Here is a 22765-nt window from a genome sequence, read left to right as displayed (position 1 = left end):
AAAGTAAATTATTGATAGAGTATTCTCACTTGAGGTTGAGAACCAGGTCATTATACATGGTATATCAGCTAAGAAAAGATCATGGCTTTTCAAATTTCCCAAAAATGTCTAGTTATTCTATTACAGAAGTGCAAGGAAAATTAAAACATCAATCATAGTTTACACATTTATAACTAGTGATTGAATTGGATATAAAGTATTTCATGTTTTTGGGATCAAAAACAAACCTTGTATGTTCATTTGAGAATTAGCTCTTCAGGAGATCCCACAGAATTCCCCGATTATTTATGTCTGAAGACTGCCAAGCCTAGTTTGTGAACATATCTCTTATGCTGCATGATGCTTTTCAGTCACTTGCTTTTACAATACTAGCCTACTAAGAGCTTGGCTGACAAATGGCATTAAAAGTTTGATTTGCCTTCTTTCGTTTTTAGTTTGATTATTGATTTTCTTTCCTCTCTCTTTTTTACGACCTCCTTGAATGATATACCACACTGAAAAAAAAGACGGTGTGCTTACATTTTAGAGGTTGGGCACACAGATGGGATGGTCGAATGACCTCTTGACCTTTTTTGAGTGACACTGACCACACATCCATCTATCTTTTGATAGAGCATGTGGAACAGATGTCGTGTTTACTCAAAATAACTGCTGTGAATGGCTTTTTTTAAACCGCATATTCATTTGGAAATATGAAAAAGGAAATCCTGCAAGTGCAAACAAAAAGGGATGATTTGGATTTAAATTGTATTTAAAGGAATAGTTCAACATGTGCAAAATGAAATATGCTTACTCATTTTCTGGCAGATAGATGAAAATATTGATACCTCTCTCATGTCTAATTGGTTAATATGAAGCTACAGCACATAGCTGTTTAGCTTAGCTTACCACAAAGTCTGAAACCAGAGGGAACAGTTAGCCTTCTTTTAACATTTAGTAATGAATACCGATTTTGTTCGATTTTTGCTAGACCAAAGCGCCAAATGTCAGTTTACAAGGGGTTACATGCTGGTCCATTTCTTGGCACTAAGCCATTGCCAGGCATTGGAGAAGACCAGCAATGTACTGGTCTACCTGTAAAACGTATAACTGTTGTTTTTACACTTAAAACAAACTTATAACTGTTGTTTTTACACATTGTAAGAGTTAAACAAACAAAATATAGCTTGTTAATAATTGAGCTTGAGGTGCTGATGGGTGGATTTTCATACCTTTTGGCTTAGCCAAGCTTACTGTTACAGTCCAGCATTTGTGCTAAGCTAAGCTAACCAGCTGCTGGCTGTATCTTTATATTTAAACAGACAGACATCAATATCAGTATCAATCCTCTCATCAAACTCTGTGCCAGAAATTGAATAAGCGTATTTCTCAAAATGTCGAACTATCCCTTTGATAATAATTAATGAAGGCCTGTAGCACTGGAGTGGGGAAAATGTAGCTCTTATAGTGTTGGTTTAGTTTAGCTGAAAACAATCAATGTGCAGTTGAGGGCATGATTTCGGAAGATGTGGATATTTTTTACGATACCCTACCTAAACTGAAATTGAAATAGTTTCTTAATGAGACTTGTCATTAATTAGAGATGAGAAAAGTAGTTTTTATATAATTGTCGTTAGACACAAAAGTAATTGCAAAGTAATTGGAGTTTTTAGTAAGATGTGTTAGCCTACATTTAGAGCATATTTAACAAACAGTGTATACAGCTGGTAAAGCCCACTGTACCTGTAGAGAACAAACTAAAAAGATGGTGCTGGTCATCCTGCTTCCATGTTTGAGGTCCTTGTGGACTCATGTGAACGCTGCCAGAGGAAACCTGCTCAAGAAGGTAAACAGCTTTTATCTTTAGTGAAGGTGTGGATGAGACAGACTGCAGGGTGACGGTATGGGGATTCAGTGCTTTCCTGTTGACACCTTATACATACAGTTCAAGAAAGTGCCCACTCTGGCACTGGCATTGAATTGCTCCTGTTCAGCCTTGGAGTTTAAATGACCTGCATGTGGTTTCCAGCCCCTTGCCTGTGCCTCTGTCCTTCTCATGGCCCCTCTTTGTGCTGCTGTGCTCTCCTTATGGATTTCCTCTCACTTTTCTACAGTATTCTCCCTCTTATTCACTTTGTCCACCATTGGCAATGAAATACAAATTCCTCCCATTCAAAAACAGTCTCTCTGATATTTGATTTGACTTTTGAAAAAAATTGATGTCTGGATTAATCTGAAAAGAGTGGGAATGCTCCTAAATATTTCCTGTTTGTTTTGTTTCTAGAGATGTTATGTATGTCATCTGTCAAAGTGTATTACTAGCTAGATCTTAAAAACAAATCTTGTCTATTTATTTGAATAAATAAAACCCCTTTTTGTTGGATGTTTAGCACAGAAAATCAATGCAATATAATATATTAACTGTTAGATGTATTATAACATTTTTAATTGACTTATTTAGTAACAAGATATTCGTTAAATAGTTAAAAACAATTGAATATTAAAGTACAGTCTTGCCACTCCTGGCTTTCGACCTTAATCTAGTCAAAAGCGTGATATTTCACAATGAATAAAAAGGATCCCTAAAAAGGATTACTAGATTATCAGTATTAGTTTAAAAAACAGAACATTTGCAATAGAAGTAGATTCTCCAAATATTGATATCTGGGGCGCTTCTTCTCCTGCATCAGCTGTGTGTTTTGCTTACTTGTGTGTAAGGCCTGAAGACCATTGTGGGCGCCCTGATCCAGTCTGTGAAGAAGCTTTCGGATGTGATGATCCTGACCGTCTTCTGCCTGAGCGTCTTTGCCCTCATCGGTCTCCAGCTCTTCATGGGAAACCTGCGCCACAAGTGTGTGTTCTGGCCAATCAACATGACCAAGAGCTTCGATTGGACGGATTACATCCTGAATGATAGTGAGTAGAGGCTAGGCTTCGCCAACGGTGAGCTGGCAGCAATCTAGGGGTATGAGTAAGCCCATATGCTACAACGACCAAACAATATGTCCTTTTGGCTGGTGATAGAAGAAACAAAAATGATTGTAAATGAAACTGCACAGAATTGTACATATTGTATGAGCATATCATTTGAATAGATATACAGACCATTTCAGAATAAACGACTGTAGCCGCAAAGGTATGCTAGAAAAACGACTCATTATGCCTTTTTGTTTTTGCTTCAGCCAACTACTACTTCCTGCCTGGCCAGTTGGACGCTCTTCTCTGTGGGAACAGCTCCGACTCTGGGTGAGTTGCCTTCTCTGCCCTTCTCTGAATGTTGCTGGTCCTCACAGAGACCTGCTGTAGTTTCTTTATCTGCCTTAAAGGTCACCTATTATGCAAAATCCACATTTTCATGTTTTTTATACATCAACATGTGTCCTCTCTGCGTAAAGAGATTCGGAAAGTTTCAGGAAAAAAGATTCGCTCTCTTTTCGTTCTGATCCATTTATATGAAAACCTGTCTGAAAATGAGCTGATCAGATTTTGGCCACTTTATGATGTCATAATGGTTTTTTGGCTTGTGTAACCATTAGCCAATCACCAACCAAGGTAACCCCCCCCCCCCCTTATCAACTGAATCTCCTCCTAGAGCACCAATGTGTTCTTTTTAACCAAATATCTCTCAGAGGGGCGTGGGGAGGGGCTCCTTATTTTCATCTAAAGAAAAAAACAGAGAATCAGCACTTTTGAAACAGGGCTGAAACAGAGGGGATTATGGGATGCTTCAATAGAGTGCCACAGTGACGCGTCCTAAAACCCGGAAGTAAACTCCTTCCGGTTCCTTCGACAAAAACCAATGCAATTTCTCTAAAAAAAAATATCCACATGTCTACCCTACTTTGATAATTTTCTAATCATAAATCTATTCGAAAATTATAAAAGTAGGGTAGACATGTGGATATTATCCGGCCGAACAAAACGTGATCTGTCTCTTTAATTTGTGTCAACCACAGACCTTATTTCGAGCTATTTTCCAAAATCCTATGGAGATATTGCAATTGGTTGAACCGGAAGTGGTAAAATGCTAACTTACTTCCGGGTTTTAGGACGCGTCACTGTGGCACTCTATTGGTGATCTGTTTGGTATTTAGAGCCAAACACTTCAGAGCATGTTTTGTATATATCTGAGACCTATAATATATTGATGAAAAATAGTATAATAGGGGAAGTCAGATTACATTATTAAATATACAGTGCTGACTAATTTTTTGGGCCGGGTGCCCCTCTCTCTCTTCCACTCTCATTCTCTCTCTTTTCTCTCCCTCCGCCTCTCAGCCGCTGCCCGGAGGGCTTCACATGCTTGAAAGCTGGGAGGAATCCAAACTACGGCTACACCAGCTTTGACAGCTTCGGCTGGGCCTTCCTGGCTCTCTTCCGCCTCATGACACAGGACTTCTGGGAAAACCTTTACATGCTGGTAAAGCTGATTTGTCAACGAGTTCAGCTTGTAACATAGGCTACAGCATATACAACACATACAAGTTATCAAATATTACTTTCTAGAAACAGTAAAATAACATAGTGCTGCCACAATAATTAGTCCCTTCATTAATTGGTTATCATTCTTGATAGATTTCTCAGTCATATCAATTATAAATATTGCGTCTGTGCAGCCCTGTTGGAAGCAGATATCCTGTGAGACTTGGGTGCCCCTGCAGCGAAGCCTGAAACAAGCTGAGCTTCTCCACTGTTTCCTTGTTCTAGTGTGTTGTAACTCCACCTTTCAGACAGAAAATGGCGGATCATCCTGCTTTGATTCCCACTGTGACTAGGCTCATCAGGCCACTTCTTTCCTGTCTGTCAGCCTGTCCCACACAGAGCCTGTGGAGACACTCCTGCCTCCACAAGCGGAGGCTGAGTGGAAGGAAGGAGGCATGTAATATTAACGGCTCAGGATTACAGTATGGCCAATGAGGGAGATGAGATCTGATGGGAGCATTGCAGCTCATACTTCTATTTTTGCTCCCATCTTTGAAATTCAGCTTCTAGCTACAGGCTCACACTGCTATTGTGTCCTGTGTCCTGAGATTAATGATAATGCAGCTTTGTTTAGAAAGGATGTTGAATTTTTATCTGTCTGTTCAGAAATTAAATGAAATGTGTCAGAGCCAAGATCTTACTGTTCATACTTGAACCTGCCCACATGAGATTAGGTGATGTGTGGGACTAAAAGACAATGATTTGGACGGCTAATCGGTCTGTGCTTCTCGTTAGAAATGTTATGTTGTATTCACTTTCCAGAACTACATGTCAACAACATTCATTATTAATTTGTAATGGTATTTCACTTCTCTATCATAGGAGGCCCTGATGACAATAGTCTGCCTTTTTAAAAGGACCAAAAGAGGTTATTTAGTGAGAACATAACATTCAAATTTGAGGTCCTTCTGCCTCTTGAATACCTATGGGGAATAAAACAAAATAAGAAACATGTTTATTCACATATAGATGTGTCAATACCCTTTAAAATGAAGGATGACACTATGTTATAAAAAAACAAATTCAAGATAAACCCCAAATAGTCTCATTTGTTCTGCTGTGCCTTTGAAGCTCAGGCTCCTCACTTCCTGTCTCCACGGGGGATAGCATCCCCTCCCATTTGAATACATAGTTTGGCTGTGTGCTGGTTGATTGAGTGTGCAGAGAAAGTAGGTCAAAATGCATATCTCATGACTCTCCCAGATGAAACCTTGGGCTCATGCGGGTATGAGATTATCCCTGTATATCTATTCATCAATGAATGAGATGATGGTATAACTGATTTGAGCATGTTGGTACCTCTTCAGACATTTACATTTTTTTTGCAATTCAGCCTTTCCCCCACAAACAGCTGACTGTTTATTTCTGATGAGTCACTGTCAGAGATGTGAGCCTGACTCTTGATGTTATGTATCAGATGTCATGATGTCTCTCCCCCCCTCACCTCTGCTATGCTGCCTCCCCACAGACGCTGAGGGCGGCAGGGAAGACCTACATGCTCTTCTTTGTGCTGGTGATCTTTGTGGGCTCGTTCTACTTGGTGAATCTGATCTTGGCTGTGGTGGCCATGGCTTACGAGGAGCAGAACCAGGCCACCATGGAAGAGGCTATTCGGAAGGAGGAGGAATTCAAGGCCATGCTGGATCAGCTCAAGAGACATCAGGAAGACGTCCAGGTCAGCCCTCCGCACGGACGGAGCACCACATTATTTCTTACTAATGTTGTATGATTGTTCTGACTTCCTTCGTGTGTTTTTTTTGCAGATGGCTGCAATGGCAACCTCTGCGGGGACAGTGTCAGAGGACGCGGTAGAGGACGATGGAGGAGGGCGTCTATCATGCAGTTCCTCTGAGATGTCAAAGCTCAGCTCCAAGAGTGCAAAAGAGCGGCGCAATCGTAAGAAGAAGTGGCGGCAGAAAGACCAGGACAAGGAGAAAGGCGACAGCGAGAAGTTTGTCAAGTCAGAGTCGGATGACGGCAGCAAGAGGAGCCGATTCCGGTTCCCTGATAATCGCCTCGGTCGAAAGTCTTCCATTATGAACCAGGTGAGGAAAAGAAGTATTAATGGCTGGATGCGTTTTGATAATCCTCCAATTTAGCATAATTTAAAGGGGTAGATTTACATTTCTGTGTCTGACTTTTTTGTCAATATGATAAGAGAGGTTCATGGATTCTCTTGAGTCACTGAGACATTTCTGTGGAGGGACAACCTTTTAGTTTTTTAAAGGTCCCATGTCATGGCCATTTCTACTGATCATAATTCCATTGTTGAGGTATACTAGAATAGATTTATATTGTGCAATTTTCCAAAATCACATTGGTTTCTCATAGAGCATCTCTCTATAGTATGTGTATTCACTCTGTCCTAAACGGCTTGTTGGAGCTCCTGCCCCGCCCCTCCCTATGAGCCCAGTGGCCGTCTGCGAGACACCGCCTCACAGCCTCGCCTGAGACGGCGGTCTCAGGGAGGAGAAATCGTCGGAGCTGCAGCTGAGAAAAGATTGAGTGTGGAAGTCCGCGGACTTAACGTAACGGCTCCACGGACGTAATGCAACGGCTCCACGGATTGGTCCATTTGGGAGATTTCTCTTTTTCCATTGTTTTTCTTCAAGAGAAATCTCCCACGAGGCGTTCTGGGGTAGCATCAGAGGTCGCGTTAACCGAATATTTTCCGTCTATGACGGATTTTTGTTAACAATGACGGACAAATCTGAAAGCAGGCCGTCATTACATGTCACTTGTTAGAAGCTTTTATCCAAAGCGACTTACATACTCAATACTGTGGGCACCCACAGGAGCAATTTGGGGTGAAGTGTCTTGCCCAGGGACACAACGACATGCTGACTGCACTGGGGTTTGAACCTGTGACCCCCATCACCAAGGCTCTATCCACTGCACCACACGCCTCCCCTCCCCTTGATTAGAACAAACTCGGAACAGCGCCAAAGTTTCCCCGCAGCGAGGCTCCGGTGTTATTCCGTGTTATGCATGCCCTCCAAAAAGGAAATTATACCGTTTCCAAACCTAACGGTGCCGTACAAATCATTGAAATGTCTGTGAGTTTTGGCTTTACGCTGTGCACGCTCCCGCGAGGTGCAGCAGCCATGCATAACACGGCGCATGTGAACTGTGTCCCCCCCCTTGACAGTTCACGAGCATGCTCCCCCCCCACCCCCACCCACAGTTGTGTAAAGGCCGATGGGTAATTCTGGATTTTGACGGAAGTTTTACGATCCTGTCCGTCAAAATGACGGGCAGCGAAAAAGTCTAGCGCAACCTCTGGGTAGCATAGACACGTCTTTTCTGTGTTAGAGTTTTACTCGCTACAGGGTGTACTTTGAGGGTTTGTGACTGCAGACCGTTTACATGCAGACAAAGCTACATACAGTAACACACAAGGTGACGGGTAATAACCAGAAAAACATGACATGGGACCTTTAAGAGGACTATAATTGACTGATTTAAGCTTAGAAATTCTACTGTAGTATCTCCATTGTAGTAGGTTGGTGGCAGACATCTCACAGACACAAATGCAACATATAAAAGTGTAACTGTGCATTTCTTGATAACACGTGGGTAAACTGACCCTTTAAGCTTTTTGAGGCTCATTGATAATTACTAAATCAAACCTTAAAAACAAACATCTATAAAATCAGAGGAACATAATTAGAAGAGATGTGTTTTTTATACCCATTAATAAAATATAGATGCCAGTGAAGAAAATGATGCTTTATTAAATGTGGCTGTGTCGGTTTTGACTGTCAGGTGAGGAACTTTTCCAATTAAGAGGGGGCATAAAGTGGCTAGAGATATAGAAACACATGTCCAGGTACTGAATTATTCACGGTAAACACACAAATGTTTCAAAGGGAGCAATCCTGCAGCTTTGCTTAGGCCTCACGAGGGCTCCACCCGCTCTTATGATGTATTTTACAGTGCAGGATTACAAAATAAGATCAGGAGCACTGGCACAATGTAACAGAGGATTGTTCTAAAAGAAAATGGGATTCCAGTTGAGATAGCATACCCCGTGTGCACTTTTAATAATGGATCAATACTAGCAGCAGCCCAGATTGATGTTGTCATGACTCATGTTCCTCTCTGTTATTTCAGCTGCCTACATCTCTGCCCTGTGTGTGTGACCTTGAATGTGTAGGGAATCACTGACCTAATTATGTAATTCCCTCCATTTATTAAGTCACATGACTGCTCCGGCAGAATATGCCTCCTTGGGGAAAAGCGTCCTGGTCGCATTACATTTCTCACACCCCACAGATGTTGCTTTCATCATGACCTCCGTAACTGATGACAAACAGCAGAAGAATGATGCTGCAATCAATTGTAATTCAGAAACGCCCTCTGCTACATCAATTACACAAATGTCTCCTCTCCTTGTCCTTCTGTTACCTCCAGTCCCTCCTCAGTATACCCGGCTCGCCTTTCCTGTCCCGCCACAACAGCAAGAGCAGCATCTTCAGCTTCAAGGGCCGTGGTAAGGACGTGGGCTCAGAGAACGAGTTTGCAGACGACGAGCACAGCACGGTGGAGGAGTGTGAGGAGCGCCGGGGCTCGCTGTTCAGCCCCTATCGACGGAACAGCTACAGCGGCTTCCACGGGAAGAGGAACAGCACAGTGGACTGCAACGGCGTTGTGTCGCTCATCGGCCGTGGGCCCGGTGGACGCCTTCTGCCTGAGGTGAAAATAGATAAGGCAGCTACTGACGACAGTGTAAGGAAGTCTATGAGTAGTCCTATCTAGGCATGGCCCCTCTCTCGTCCGTTTCTTTTCTTCTTGCTCTCTATCTACTAGTCTGTCATCTTTGCAAGTTCGTATGTATCTCTTGGCTAAGCGCTCACGCCTCCCCTCCCCCAGCCCTTGCAGTGTATGCTGCCCTCCGACAGTAGGCAAAGGATGGAGAAATAAATACATTTGAATAGTGAATATGCTATAGCGAACCCTGTATCTGATAGGTTAGTGAAACTGGGTCTATCAGTGAATTCCAGGCAATTTTGTTGTTTGATTTGATCGATGAATGTCAATGCTTTGAATGTTGATATCAAATTATTCATTTATATATACACCTTTCCCACACTATTTTACAGGCACTAGTCATACAGACACAATTCGATTATTATTCTGCTCCCCATTTGCCCGTAAGATTTTGGCACATATACAGAAGCCTGATTAATATTTAATGCACAAACTAAAGCTTTGTGGGATGTCATTAAGTTCCTGTTTAACACACTCTAGTGATAAGACTCAATATGTGATAACAAACAGCATATAACGATGCTCTAGTGTGTTGATGTGTTCCTCCTCCAGGCATCCTGGTCCTATGCTAGCCTGTGGGGGTAGATCTTCAGTAGGAGGCGGAGGGAACAGAGGGGACCAGCATTAAAGCAACAGACATTTTTTAACTGCTTCCCTAATACACTGTTAATATTTTAAAGCAGATACAGAAGTTACACTTACTATCCTATCAGGCCTTCCTTATTAATATGTAATTTAAGAAAGAAGGAGGGCTGCTGTCCTTGTGTGTCTTAACCTTTCTCTGTTTTCCAAAAACTCCCTGGTCAACATTAGTGAATTAGTTGTCTTATTCTAATTAGCATGGTGAATCTAAACCCTAAATTAGAACAAGCATGATCAAGTAGAACAATGACTATGGTGTCTGTAATTTCCTCTCCTTCTCTTTGACTTGGAGCATGCTCATGCATGACAACCGGATTGATCTGAACTCTTTAGAAACTATTAACAATGCTCCTGACTTGATTGTTGCAATATAAGTTGTATGGTTTCAAAGTAGGAAGATAAAGTAACATCAATTTGCAAGTCACTTAAAAAATTGGCAGATTTGGGAGACATCTTGTAAAATAACCTAATGATTATATTGCAATGGCAGCAAAGCCTCCATTATTGCATGACAGGACTGAAAATGCATTCATGCAGAAGCAATTCTCCTTGCACAATATCGCACAATCCATTTATTATTTAATCTGGATGAGCTAATTACATTCAAACACAATTAGGTCAAGTAGCCCTAGACCACTGCTCCCACTTTGGCTGAGACCTGCATGCCTTTACAGCATACACACATATTCCTTGAAACCAGCATTGATATAGAAAAGACTGAAACATAACCCCCACTTCAAAAATCTGATCATCTACTACTTTTTCCTGCCAATGCTGTTGCACTTCCCTCCGCCGACCACCGGTGGTGATGTGGGATGGTGTTCATGTCCTCTGCATGGGTGCTTGATTCTTCCTCTCCCCCTGACAGCCGACTACTGAGGTTGAGGTGAAGAAGAAAATGTCGGGCTCCCTGATGGTGTCTGTGGACCAGCTCAATACCTCCTTTGGGCGGAAAGAGCGGGCCAACAGTGTCATGAGCGTCATTACCAACACACTAGTGGAGGGTACTGCCACTTTAACCCAGCTATTTAACATGCTCTCTCATTATTCTTTAACTAGGCCTGCTCTCATTGGTTGATTAGTTTGACATGAATTTCCTGCTTATCTGCTTTGCATATCCAATAGTACCAGATACATACAATGCATACCATTTTATTATCATTTGATACCATTGCATGTGTTATGCTCATGCACGCAAGTATGTTTGGTTTTGATGTGTGATCCGCGCTATGTCTTTAGAACTGGAGGAATCTCAGCGCAAGTGTCCGCCATGCTGGTATAAGTTTTCTAACACATTCCTGATCTGGGAGTGCTCCCCCAACTGGATTAAGACCAAGGAGATTATGAACCTGATTGTCATGGACCCCTTCGTGGATTTAGCCATCACCATCTGTATCGTCCTCAACACCCTCTTCATGGCCATGGAGCACTACCCCATGACCCCTGACTTTGAACACATGCTGTCTGTAGGCAATCTGGTGAGTGGCGTCTTTTTGTTCTTTTAAAAGGGATACTATTTTTTGCAGGTTAAGAATTGTCTCTGCTTCTTCTTTGCAGCTCATAGAGATGTTATTTTTGGAACTGTAATTGGCAGCTCTTTCATTGCAGATTCAGAGATGAAAGGATGGGAAAAAAACATTCTCTACACCCTGCTGTGACCTTGTATCCATGCATTTCTCATTCTTCCCATGCACATGTTCCCTGTCTACTCCTGTTATCTCTCTTTCTCTCCTCTGCTTGTGTGGAGCTGCTGTTTGCTTCAGTGGGACCAGCCTGCCTCTGCAAGTTGGCTGACTGGTGGGAGGCCTGCATTCATATTTCATGCAGCCTGATCGATGAGCTCTGAAATAGTGCCTGAATAATGGCTTGGATAACTCGACCTGGCCATTTTAGCTATGAGCCTTTTCAAGGAACCTGATTAAACTTGAACTCTGGCACTGTGATTATTGTTTTACTTTTCAGTATCACTTTTGTTGTGTCAGCGTCTCTGTTAGAAAAATATCACTCGTCACCGGCTTGAGCTTCAATATCAGGATACATGTATTTATTATCCTTGCAAGAATGGAAGTAGTCATCACACACAGAGCTGCATGGGACAAAATAGTTCCCTGAATATTGTCCTTCACATGCCTTAGATGCCTTAGACAGGGTGTTACAATGACAAGATGCACGAATACCGGTTCAAAGCAGTATTCTGGCCTTAGTTCAGATTAGCTAAGGCCTGTGTAAGCAATAAACATGACAGTCATGTGCCTATCCCTCTAGGGGCTGAATCATCATGTTAATCGTTGTCACATAGCTATCATATGCCTAAAACAATGTGTCCTGACGCTCTTCTCGGTAATCATACATCTGGTTACGTACACAGAGCATAGGGCCTTTGTTATCATGTGCTACTCTGATATTAGAACATTCAGTATTTTCCCAATGTTGTCTCAAACTGAGATGTATCACAAATGACAGTAATTACTAAACTGTAGATCCATGTACAATGTGAGACCGTTTTTTTTCACTGATCTGTATTAGTCCATGCCACATGAGCACAAAAGAGTTTATGCTTAACTTGTTATTTGTTGCACTATTTCTGTAACCATTACCAGTGGGCTCCATGTTGAGATCTGTGTGGAGTTAATCCCTCTGCTCTGTATTTAGAACCAAGAACCTTTTAACATCTAAAATGCACAACTCACATAGTAGATATTACTAAATATCACCCACCATGCTTCAAATCCATTTTTGTTCCAATCTGTTCCCTTTCCTTCTTGCCAGGTGTTCACAGGGATCTTTGCAGGAGAGATGCTTTTCAAGTTGATGGCTATGGATCCGTATTACTACTTCCAGGAGGCCTGGAACTGTTTTGACGGTTTCATTGTGACGCTGAGTTTAGTGGAGCTGGCTCTGGCCGACGTGGAAGGCTTGTCTGTGCTGCGGTCATTCCGATTGGTAAATACTCATTGTAGTTCGTCGAGTCAGCATCTTGTAGATGTTGTTGTTCAAGTTAACTTGATTTACAGTGTATTCTTGCAGGATTCAAAGCTGTATATACTGTTTTTACTTCACAAAATTGAAGCAACAAGTAAGTTAAGCTTAAATGTTGTGACTAGATTTATTCTCCTCTTTCCATCAACCCCATTTCTAGCTGAGAGTGTTTAAGCTGGCCAAGTCATGGCCCACCCTCAACATGCTGATCAAGATCATTGGTAACTCGGTGGGAGCCTTGGGAAACTTGACTCTGGTGCTGGCCATCATCGTCTTCATTTTTGCCGTGGTGGGTATGCAGCTGTTTGGCAAGAGCTACAAAGACTGTGTGTGTAAGATCTCTATTGAATGCGAGTTGCCCCGCTGGCACATGAACGACTTCTTCCACTCCTTCCTGATCGTCTTCCGGGTGCTGTGCGGTGAATGGATTGAGACCATGTGGGACTGCATGGAGGTCGCGGGTCAGGGCATGTGTCTCCTCGTCTTCATGATGGTCATGGTCATCGGTAACCTGGTGGTAAGTGTCCATATTGGGAGTGCAGGTTTTTCTTTTGTTTTCTTAAAGGTCACCTATACTAGTTTCAGGAAAAAAGATTCGCTCTCTTTTGGTCCTGATCCATTTCTATAAAAACCTGTCTGAAAATGAGCTGATCAGATTTTGGCCACTTCATGATGTCATAACGATTTTTTGGCTTGTGTAACCATTAGCCAATCACCAACCAAGGTAACCCCCCACCCTTATCACCTGAATCTCCTCCTAGAGCACCATTGTGTTCTTTTTAACCAAATATCTCTCAGAGGGGCGTGGGGAGGGGCTCCTTATTTTCATCTGAAGTAACAGACAGAGAATCAGCACTTTTGGAACAGAGGGGATTATGGGATGCTACAGTGCACGATCTGTTTGGTTTTTCGAGCCAAACACTTCAGAGACATGTTTTGTATATACCTATAATATATTGATGAAAAACAGTATAATATGGCACCTTTAAACCTATTTTTCAGGGATATAATGTGGTCAGATATGTAAAACTTGGCACTCTACTTCCAGTTACTGATTCTCATCTTCTCATTTAAAGGTGTTGAACCTGTTTCTTGCCTTGCTGCTGAGCTCTTTCAGCGCTGACAACTTGGCTGCAACAGATGACGACGGTGAGCCCAACAACCTGCAGATTTCCGTAAAGCGTATCAAGATAGGCATTGCATGGTTTAAAGCAAAGATGAGCATAGTGGTGGCCAGTCTGCTGAAGAAACCACGGATGGAGGACGAGCAGAAGCCTTTGGACGACATGTATGACAAGAAGCTGAACTGCATTGCTAACCACAGCGGGGTGGACATCAACCGTGACCTGGACTACGCCAAGAATGGTAACGGCACAACCAGCGGTATAGGCAGCAGCGTGGGGAAGTACATGATCGATGACGACCACATGTCATTCATCCACAACCCGAACCTGACCGTCTGCGTGCCCATCGCTGTGGGAGAGTCTGACTTTGAGAACCTGAACACAGAGGACTTCAGCAGCGAGTCGGAGAATGAGAACAGCAAAGAGGTCAGTTCCAAGAATACATATATATTATTTAATTCCAATAGTTTCCTACTGTAATTGAGGCAAGGATAAGAATACAACTAGCATTTCTAAGAACTAATTAAATCCTTAATTTTTGCTTTTAAAATAACAAAATGTAAATACTGAATGTGCCACGTGTTGTTTTTTAATTCCTCAGTTACTCTACACCGTGTAAGCTCTCAGGGCTATACATCTATGAGTGTTGCTAAATTATCTGCAGTGTTCAGAAACTAACATAACTCCATTATTCAATAAATTCATCTGGAGTGGCTGGAGCAGGCAGGCAATGTGGATGAAATGGATATCTGCTGACTTTGTCTTTTGACAAAATTGCATTTAGAAGAGTTTCAGTGGCGATGATCTGCCATTTGATATTCCATTTCAGTGTTCATGTGGATGATAAATGATGTTCAGGATTGTTTTATTGTCCATCTCAATATGGGAAAAACCCTCTGAGATCAAAAAGTTATCAAAGATGTTTCCGCTTTTAAGAACTCAGCAAATTTCCTGTTGTGTCCAGACCGGTTTAGCTTAGATTCCTTAGCCGTGTAAGGAAACTGAAACGTTGTTCAAGTGTTTCTGTATGTGTCTGGATCTGTGTGTGTAAATGTGTGCTCACATGTCTGTGTCTCTGCAGATGGATGACACCAGTTCTTCGGAGGGCAGCACCATCGACATCAAGCCAGATGTGGTGGAAGAGGTGGTGGTGGAAACTGTGGAGGAATACTTGGATCCAGAGGCGTGTTGGACAGATGGTGAGACCAGTGCTCACATGACACACATTACCTCCACTCCACAGCACAGACACTCCCGTGGGCTCATTGAGAACGATAGGGGGGTGATAGGGGGGGGAGGACAGTTTCATTATGAAGAGTCACTCAGCCATGAAGACTCAATCTATTTGTCTGTTCGTCTATTTATTTATGACACACTCTTATACTTAACTACATAGAACTTTACATATTGTATCTCTTTATTCATAGATAAAGCTTAGGTTTTTTTGTTTAGTTTACGAAAATCATGAATATTATTTATTTTTTATCGGGGCAAGAAAACATTTTTGGATAATAATTCAGTATTGAAGATGTATATGATGCATAATAGAAATCTTAGGATATGATGCCAAAACATTTTAGCTAAGCTTGATTAACCAAGCCACTTATTCAACCTTCAAAACAAAAATTAGACTTAACTGCTTGAAGAGGTATAGAAAATACTTCCACTCTGAGTAAGCAGAGAAAATGGTGTTCTAAAAAACCCAAATATCCATTTAAAGACTGGAATTTGAACAACATTCTAGACATAGGGCTGTAATTTATCTAACTGTATCAAATGTTGTCTTTCCTTCTGTGTGCCCCCAGGTTGTTTGGCCAAGTTTAAGTGCTGTGAGGTGGACATTTCTACGGGCTGGTGGAAGAAGTGGTGGTACCTGAGAAAAACCTGCTACCTGATAGTGGAGCACAACTGGTTTGAGACCGTCATCATCTTCATGATCCTCCTCAGTAGCGGTGCCCTGGTAAGGAGGCCTACTACAGGCCTAATCTTAAAAAATTAAGCAACATAAACAGTTATAAAAATGTAAGAGCGTCAATGATAAGAAACGGGTACGAATATTATTATATTATTAATATCACAAAGAAGTGGCTAAAATAAGAGCCACGTTAGAAATACTTAATGATATACATATATTTTATGGAAATGTTTAATTTTCTTGCAAAGTCTAATGAGATTTTTTTTCTCCATATTTGGACAAACTGAGTACATTTATAATATAAATTCAGATTTAAAATTACTAGAATAAATGATTGAGAATATAATGGAATTTTCTGGATTTCTATCACATCTAACCGCTCACTGTTTATTTAAATTTTTTTGAGGGGGGTGTAATATCTACATTGAAAGCTTCCAATGTTCAATTATAAATTATTGAACTCTTACTGACAATACTGGCAGTAATACTGATAATTGTGACAGCACAAATTATATTAAAATTCAAACGAAACACACATTTTACTGACAGGATAAAACCAAAACGGTATTAAGATTGAATGAAGATGATTCATTTAAAATAGAGGTGTGTATCTTTAGTTTATCGGTGGTGCGGTCAGTTTGGTTTCTCTGTCTCAGTGCTGCTGGGTTGGGGGAGGGGCCAGGAGCGCCTGTGATTAATGGGCTGTACCATTTATGAAACAGGGGTTTTATTTCTGGTGATGGAGTGGGTTCTCAAGCATGTCAAATGCTACAAAAAAGAGCTGCAAATCTACACCAGCTGTGGAGTTAAATATATCATACAGAACAGATTTATTTTGTATCCAGTAAATCAATGTTAGTGATCAGCGATGAGCAGGCTGTAGTGGTGAATACAATTTCATTAGTGGAATCATAAATCATTAGGAGTGTTTTTTCCTTTGAATCGTTTGTCATGGCTGATGCATGGACCTGTTTCTTCACAGGCTTTTGAAGATGTGTACATTGAGCAGAGGAAGACCATTCGGATCATTTTGGAGTACGCTGACAGGGTTTTCACCTACATCTTCATCCTGGAGATGTTGTTGAAATGGGTCGCCTACGGTTTTGTCAAGTATTTCACCAATGCTTGGTGTTGGCTAGACTTCTTCATTGTGGATGTAAGTCCAGCTCTTGTTTCCTTTACCTTGTGATGTAGACTTAAGTAGAAACAATTATTCGGTCCTCAACCACGCCCTGGTCCAACAGCAACACAAGATAAACAAAGTCTATTAAGCAGCAGAGCTTAGGCTAATTTATGCTGTAACAATTGGATTATAACACATGTTTTTATAATTCAAAGTGTTGCCCTATTGTTGTCTGTTGGGTGTGGTTAGGTTTAATTGGTCAGTTTATTAAATGATTACTTGCTGAATGGCATGCATTAGGTGAGTGGGGCATGTTGTCTACAATACATTCTCTCTATATTTTAATTTATTCTTGCTATTAGGACAGTGTTTTGCAAGACTCTTCTGCGGTCTGTCCATTTACAGTGCACACATGCCCAAATCACCTTTTACATTTCCATCAAGCAAACTCCCTGTTTTTCTTTCTTGGTTTATCACTCTGAGATGCTTGAGTATGTACAACAATGGTTTGCTTGTGAATTAAAGCACTTTCTCTGGTGCGCCACAAGCAACAATCTGTGTCGTCTATTTACCTTGGTGGTGCAGACACCAGTTGTGCTGTTTTTAGGCAGATTTAGAAGAAATTGGTAACATTTGAACAACAAGCTATTTAAGCATGAATGCTAACACCTACAGTATTAGAATCAGCAAACCAATAACTACTCTCATTGTTTATATTCAAGTCATGCTCAGAGCAATGGGACGTGCCAAAGATGTGTCTATGTAAATGTGTCTTCGCCTGTGTCTCTAAACCTGTACGATGTTTGATATTTGCCTTTGTCCTCTCTCTCTGTGTACTTCTCTGCTCCTTGTGTCAGTCAAGATTGAAAGACTGAAACAGGGGAATTTCTTTAATCTATTCTTTGGTAGTTATATATATATATATTACCAGGTTTAGTCTTGTTTACTATAAACACGACATGACCTTAAACTATGAGCGATTTCAGTGAGGATTCAATGTGGGGAAGACATGAGGGAACCATTTTGTTGTGCTCTATAAATAAAACTTGATTTGATTTTTCATAGATGGAAGGGTTACACATTTGAATTTTTTTATAAAAGCTGAATAAAGGAGTAATCTGCATTGAGTGGCAGAATTTGGATAGAATAAGAATTCCCCTGATTTCTGACTTTCTCCTTGAACTAACCACCTTTCTGCAGTGTCCAGCCAATACCCGTGAATGGACTCCTATCAATGGCTAAAGGTTGCCATGTTGAATCATTAACAGCTCCTTTATCTCAGATCTCTTGCAACAAACATACATTAATGATATGCCATAAACAATATACAAATAGTTTTCTACATTCACAGTTTGTACAGCTCAAAATTACACATAATTATATTAAGACACTTTCAAAAGATTCAGTGTACAGCTATTTTTAAACAGCACACATGGAGTTTATCATACCACATTGTACTGATTCTGGTTGTTGCCATTGTAGCCTCCCTCCCTGTAGGTGTGTTGTGAAGCCCAACACTTGGGAAGGTGCGGGGCGCCACGTTCCCCAGGTTGTGAACATGTCACAGAGAGTGGCATCCCTGCTCCCCTCCTCCCCTCCTCCCCTCCTCCCCTCCTCCTCCCCCCTCCTCCTCTCGTTCCCTCTTGAAATTGTAACCTCAGGAATGTGGTGATATTGTGCTGAGATGTAATGATGGTGGGTGACAGGCGCCCAGCGGTAAGTTTGGTCTTCACTAGCGCTCCCCCTCCAAAAAAAAAAGAGAGACTTATTGAGTCTGGGTTGTGTTGTGGCCTGATTGTGCCTTGTGTGTTGTGGGGTGAAAGCATTGCCATGGACTCAGAAAGGGGGGGCACCATCATTAGACCGGCCTGTTTTTTTCTCTCAGTGTGTATGCGCCCCACTCTTTGTGTGAGTGTGTTTCTCCTCATTTCCCTTGTTACTGCATCTTTCTGTTGCCCATCTGATTAGTCCTCCTGATTTCTTTATAAGAATGTTTTGTATATTGTTATGTTTTTATAATGTAATGTTAAAGTTCATAATTTTTTCAAGATGAGTTTATTAAAAAAAAACATAAGGCATAGCTATTTAAGCACAACATCTGCTATTTAAAAGGAAAATTATTATATATTTAATAATTACCTCACATTGCACAAACAAGTATTCATATTGTAGAGGGAATAACCCATAAGCATTTCATATTAGCTGTTTAAAGTGATGACGCAGCTAGGGTTAGTAAGTATTGTTTAATAGTGTTTATGGTGTTTTGTGTGGATGTGAGGATGATAGCGGTCATACTCCATTCATTTTTCTTTTGACTCAGATTATTATCATTGTTTTGTTATGTTTTCCCTTTTTTCTTTTTAGTTTGGTTTTATTTCTGTTTGGTTTGTGCTGTCGTCATCATGGGATCACAGCCCCAGATGTCATTGGCCTTGCCTTGCAGAGCTCTGTGAGAAGGACGTTGAGGTGCTGAGGTCGCTTCCCTACAGCTGGCCCAGCAGGGGGCCAGAGGCCAGGCGCCCCAAAAGGGGGCTCTCCAAAGGGTCAGGCTGAAGGTGACAATTACCCCAAACACTGTAGTGTAGATCAAGGCAAAATCTTTATTTTACTGTCTCCCAACCAGAACAGCTGTTAATTTCTATAAATGGTAATGATTTAAATATTTCCCTGGTGCCAGAGAGAATCTAAATAAAGGCCCTTTCTGATGTTTGATCATGGCGAAACATGCACAGTGAGTCTGAATCCATGCTGCCACCCTTTCTGCTGTTCCCACCATCCACGATTAGTTGGTTAAAAGTTAGAGCCAGATCCATGTTGATAATGGCATCAGTCAAAATGAAGATTTTGCCCGTTACAAACCTCCCTCCGTGACTTTGGTAAGCTTTGGATGTTGTGTACTTCTTGCGGTGAGTTTGACCGGTTGATGCTGGTGGGAGGTGCTTTTCACATTTGTTCACTGTTGATATTTTCCCTTATTTGTGAGGAACTGGTACTTCCCCTGTTTCCGTCCCTCCAGCATCCAGACCCGGATTGCATTTGTTTTTTAAAGAGCCTTAAATCATGTTCTAATTCTTGAACTAAACCATTTGTCTGTATTTGGCCTAGTTCTGATATAGCTACCTACTCTTGCGTTTTGCATCTAGAATAATCTGTATTCAGCCAAAGAATCCTTCATTACAAAGCCACCCTGCGCAGCCAGCAGCCTGGAACAGGGCCTTCTTAGCACACTTGAGGTGACTTCATCATTACTTTCCTGCACTTCTCATACCCCTTAAGAACCATTAGGGAAGATTATTGTCCGCAATCCCCATTGCTCATATTACCATTTGATAACAAAACATTACTGTATGTCTAATCAGCCTAGATGAGCTTGATGGCTCAGAGCTGAAAGGGATTCATAAATGTCCAACCATAATTTCTTATTTTACATGTATTTAGTTCTGTACATCTACTATGTTCCTGTGAATAGTGTTATATGAAGCTTTAGTTAGTGCGTCTAACTAATACTACAACTCTATGACTGGTTCTTTGGCTGCTGCCGGACGTGAGCGGGGCCGCACCAGTTTCTTTGAGGTTATGTGCTGTTATTGTTAACCGTTAACTGGGTGTAACTCGACTGTGTATTTTTGTCCTTTCAGTGCCATCCAGTGCTAATAACTATATCCAGTCTGCCCTTAACCTCCATCCCTGTTTCTTGTGTGTGGTTCATGTGACTGTGGCTCTCCTATTTGATTCTAAATGCTGTGTGACAATTTGATTTAATGGCAAAATGACACACTTGTACATGTTTACTTGTATTCTTTCTCTTAGGTCCCATTAGTTTGTCTGTCTTAAATTATATGGGATTTTATGCCTCAGCCCAAGAGCGACATGGAGAGACAATGTTAGAGGGGCAAGGGTAAGGCTCTCAAGTCTGTTGGGTTTTTGTCAGCTTCTATGGGGTAACCTCTCTCCTTCCCTCCCTCCCCCACTCCTGTTCTTCTGCTCTCCCTTTCCCTTTGCTTGTATCTCTACTAAATCGTGTAGCACTCTGTTCTGCCTAATTTATCCTCTATTTGAGTCTTATGTCTCTATCTTCTCTCTTTCTCTCTCAACCTCACATTTCTTTGCAGGTACAAAGGACTTTTCACATCTCGTCTACTGCCCCTAAATAACAGACAAACAATCCCTATGGTGCACTGCTACTAAAAATACTACGCACATAAGTCCTTTACTAAACCTTGACCTTCTCTCCCAGTGTATATACATGTATAAATGCAATATTATACATGTATATACATGGATAGATTTATGTGTGTATATAAAGCAACTCTCCGCCTATGCCAGGGCCGTCTCTTGCCTAGTGAATATTCTCACTTCTAACAGTTTGGAACCTCTTTTGCTTCTCTGTTTTTGTGTAGGTGTCTATAGTCAGCCTTGTAGCTAATGCGCTGGGCTACTCCGATCTAGGGCCCATTAAATCACTCAGGACACTAAGGGCCTTGAGACCCCTCAGAGCCTTGTCACGTTTTGAAGGGATGAGGGTAAGATCCAAAGCTAAGCAGCTGATCCTTTCGCATGCCCATTCAACAGTTTAAAGCATGCTAGAACTGAACTAAAAACTAAAAGCTATGAGAACAAAAAACTCCAAAACATTTGGGGGATTTGTTTTCAAAACCAGGAAATGAAAGCTAAGAAGCCACCTTTTCATGCGCAATCCTATCCTGTACCATGCCTTTGTTAGAGCGAAATAACAAGTCATGATGCAGCTGGGAGAGTAAAGTAACCGTAAAGTTGTATTGTCAGCAGAACAACATGCATTTCAATTGAATTTCTTAAAAAACGAAACAAATTACCCAAAGAGCAACATCAATATTTTTTTCACAAAGCTGCCTCATCACATAAGTGATAATCTAGATATTTTGATGACTTTGTTTCTTTTTGATTGGCCAAAGGGAATGCAAAATTGATCAAAGCAAACCTACATGCCATTTCATAGACCATCAAGTCAACATTTAGCTCTTCATCGGCCTGATTCTCAACTACTGCTTTCAATTTAGAACCCCCCACCTTCACCCATGCTCCCATAACTCCCTCCTTCCCTCCCGCCCTCCCTACCTGCCCTCCCCAGCTCACACCATCCCACAATGCATCTGGCATCGAGAACAACCAGCAGGAACCAGGAAGTTGTAGGACCCCAAAACCTCTGCCCAGCCTGTCACACCAAAACTCTGCATGCATTACAGAGCAGATTTACCTCTGGTTGTTTCAGCCTTCCCTTCCTAAAACTAAATCTGATTGGGTGTCTATGACTGGTGGTAGCGATGGGTTGCACCTGGTTGTTGTCACCTGTAGTCCCCCCTCTATCTTTCTAACACTCCTGATCTTACTCTCTTACTACTCACTACTAAAGGACTGGTTACTTTTTTCTTCTAGTTTGATCTTTTCCTCCTCACCGTAGCCTGACATGTTCAGCATCTACCCCACCCCACTCTCCCCCCACCTCTTCCACACCCTCTAATCCCTCCACTACTCACTTCACCTCACCCCGGATCAGCTGGGCAGGACCGCTAGAGGGTCCCCACACTCTCCTGCTTGTCCAGGATTCTTTTTGCATCAGGGACTGAGAGAGAAAGCACACACTCAGTGTTGCGGCTTTGGGAGGAAAATATTTGTTAAGCTTCTGCTAGCGTCAGCACTTTGGGTCGTACCATCTGACCGACGGGTCTGCTAACAGTCCATTCTGGTGGCAGAACAGTACATTTTTGTAAA

General features: G+C 41.6%; 1 protein-coding gene across 5 annotated transcripts in view; it reads left to right on the top strand.

Annotated features, from left to right (window-relative positions):
• Nucleotides 1-22765, top strand: part of scn8aa (sodium channel, voltage gated, type VIII, alpha subunit a) — a 45181-nt gene that overhangs the window by 12284 nt on the left and 10132 nt on the right. For 3 of the 5 annotated variants that reach the window (XM_034086501.2, XM_034086505.2, XM_034086503.2), the window contains exons 7-21: nt 2698-2895; nt 3162-3225; nt 4258-4399; nt 5930-6136; nt 6225-6506; nt 8875-9189; nt 10742-10877; nt 11113-11351; nt 12643-12816; nt 13013-13369; nt 13929-14402; nt 15058-15175; nt 15782-15936; nt 16874-17047; nt 21415-21537. In XM_034086501.2, the coding sequence (XP_033942392.1) occupies nt 2698-2895; nt 3162-3225; nt 4258-4399; nt 5930-6136; nt 6225-6506; nt 8875-9189; nt 10742-10877; nt 11113-11351; nt 12643-12816; nt 13013-13369; nt 13929-14402; nt 15058-15175; nt 15782-15936; nt 16874-17047; nt 21415-21537 (3158 nt within the window). The remainder of the gene's footprint in view (nt 1-2697; nt 2896-3161; nt 3226-4257; nt 4400-5929; nt 6137-6224; nt 6507-8874; nt 9190-10741; nt 10878-11112; nt 11352-12642; nt 12817-13012; nt 13370-13928; nt 14403-15057; nt 15176-15781; nt 15937-16873; nt 17048-21414; nt 21538-22765) is intronic. The other 2 variants (XM_034086506.2, XM_034086507.2) reach the window with 1 other exon arrangement.

This window comes from Pseudochaenichthys georgianus, chromosome 7 (genome assembly GCF_902827115.2).
Source record: "Pseudochaenichthys georgianus chromosome 7, fPseGeo1.2, whole genome shotgun sequence".
Taxonomy (NCBI): domain Eukaryota; kingdom Metazoa; phylum Chordata; class Actinopteri; order Perciformes; family Channichthyidae; genus Pseudochaenichthys; species Pseudochaenichthys georgianus.
Note: the sequence above shows the minus strand (reverse complement) of the source record. Positions and strands in the feature narration are given on the sequence as shown.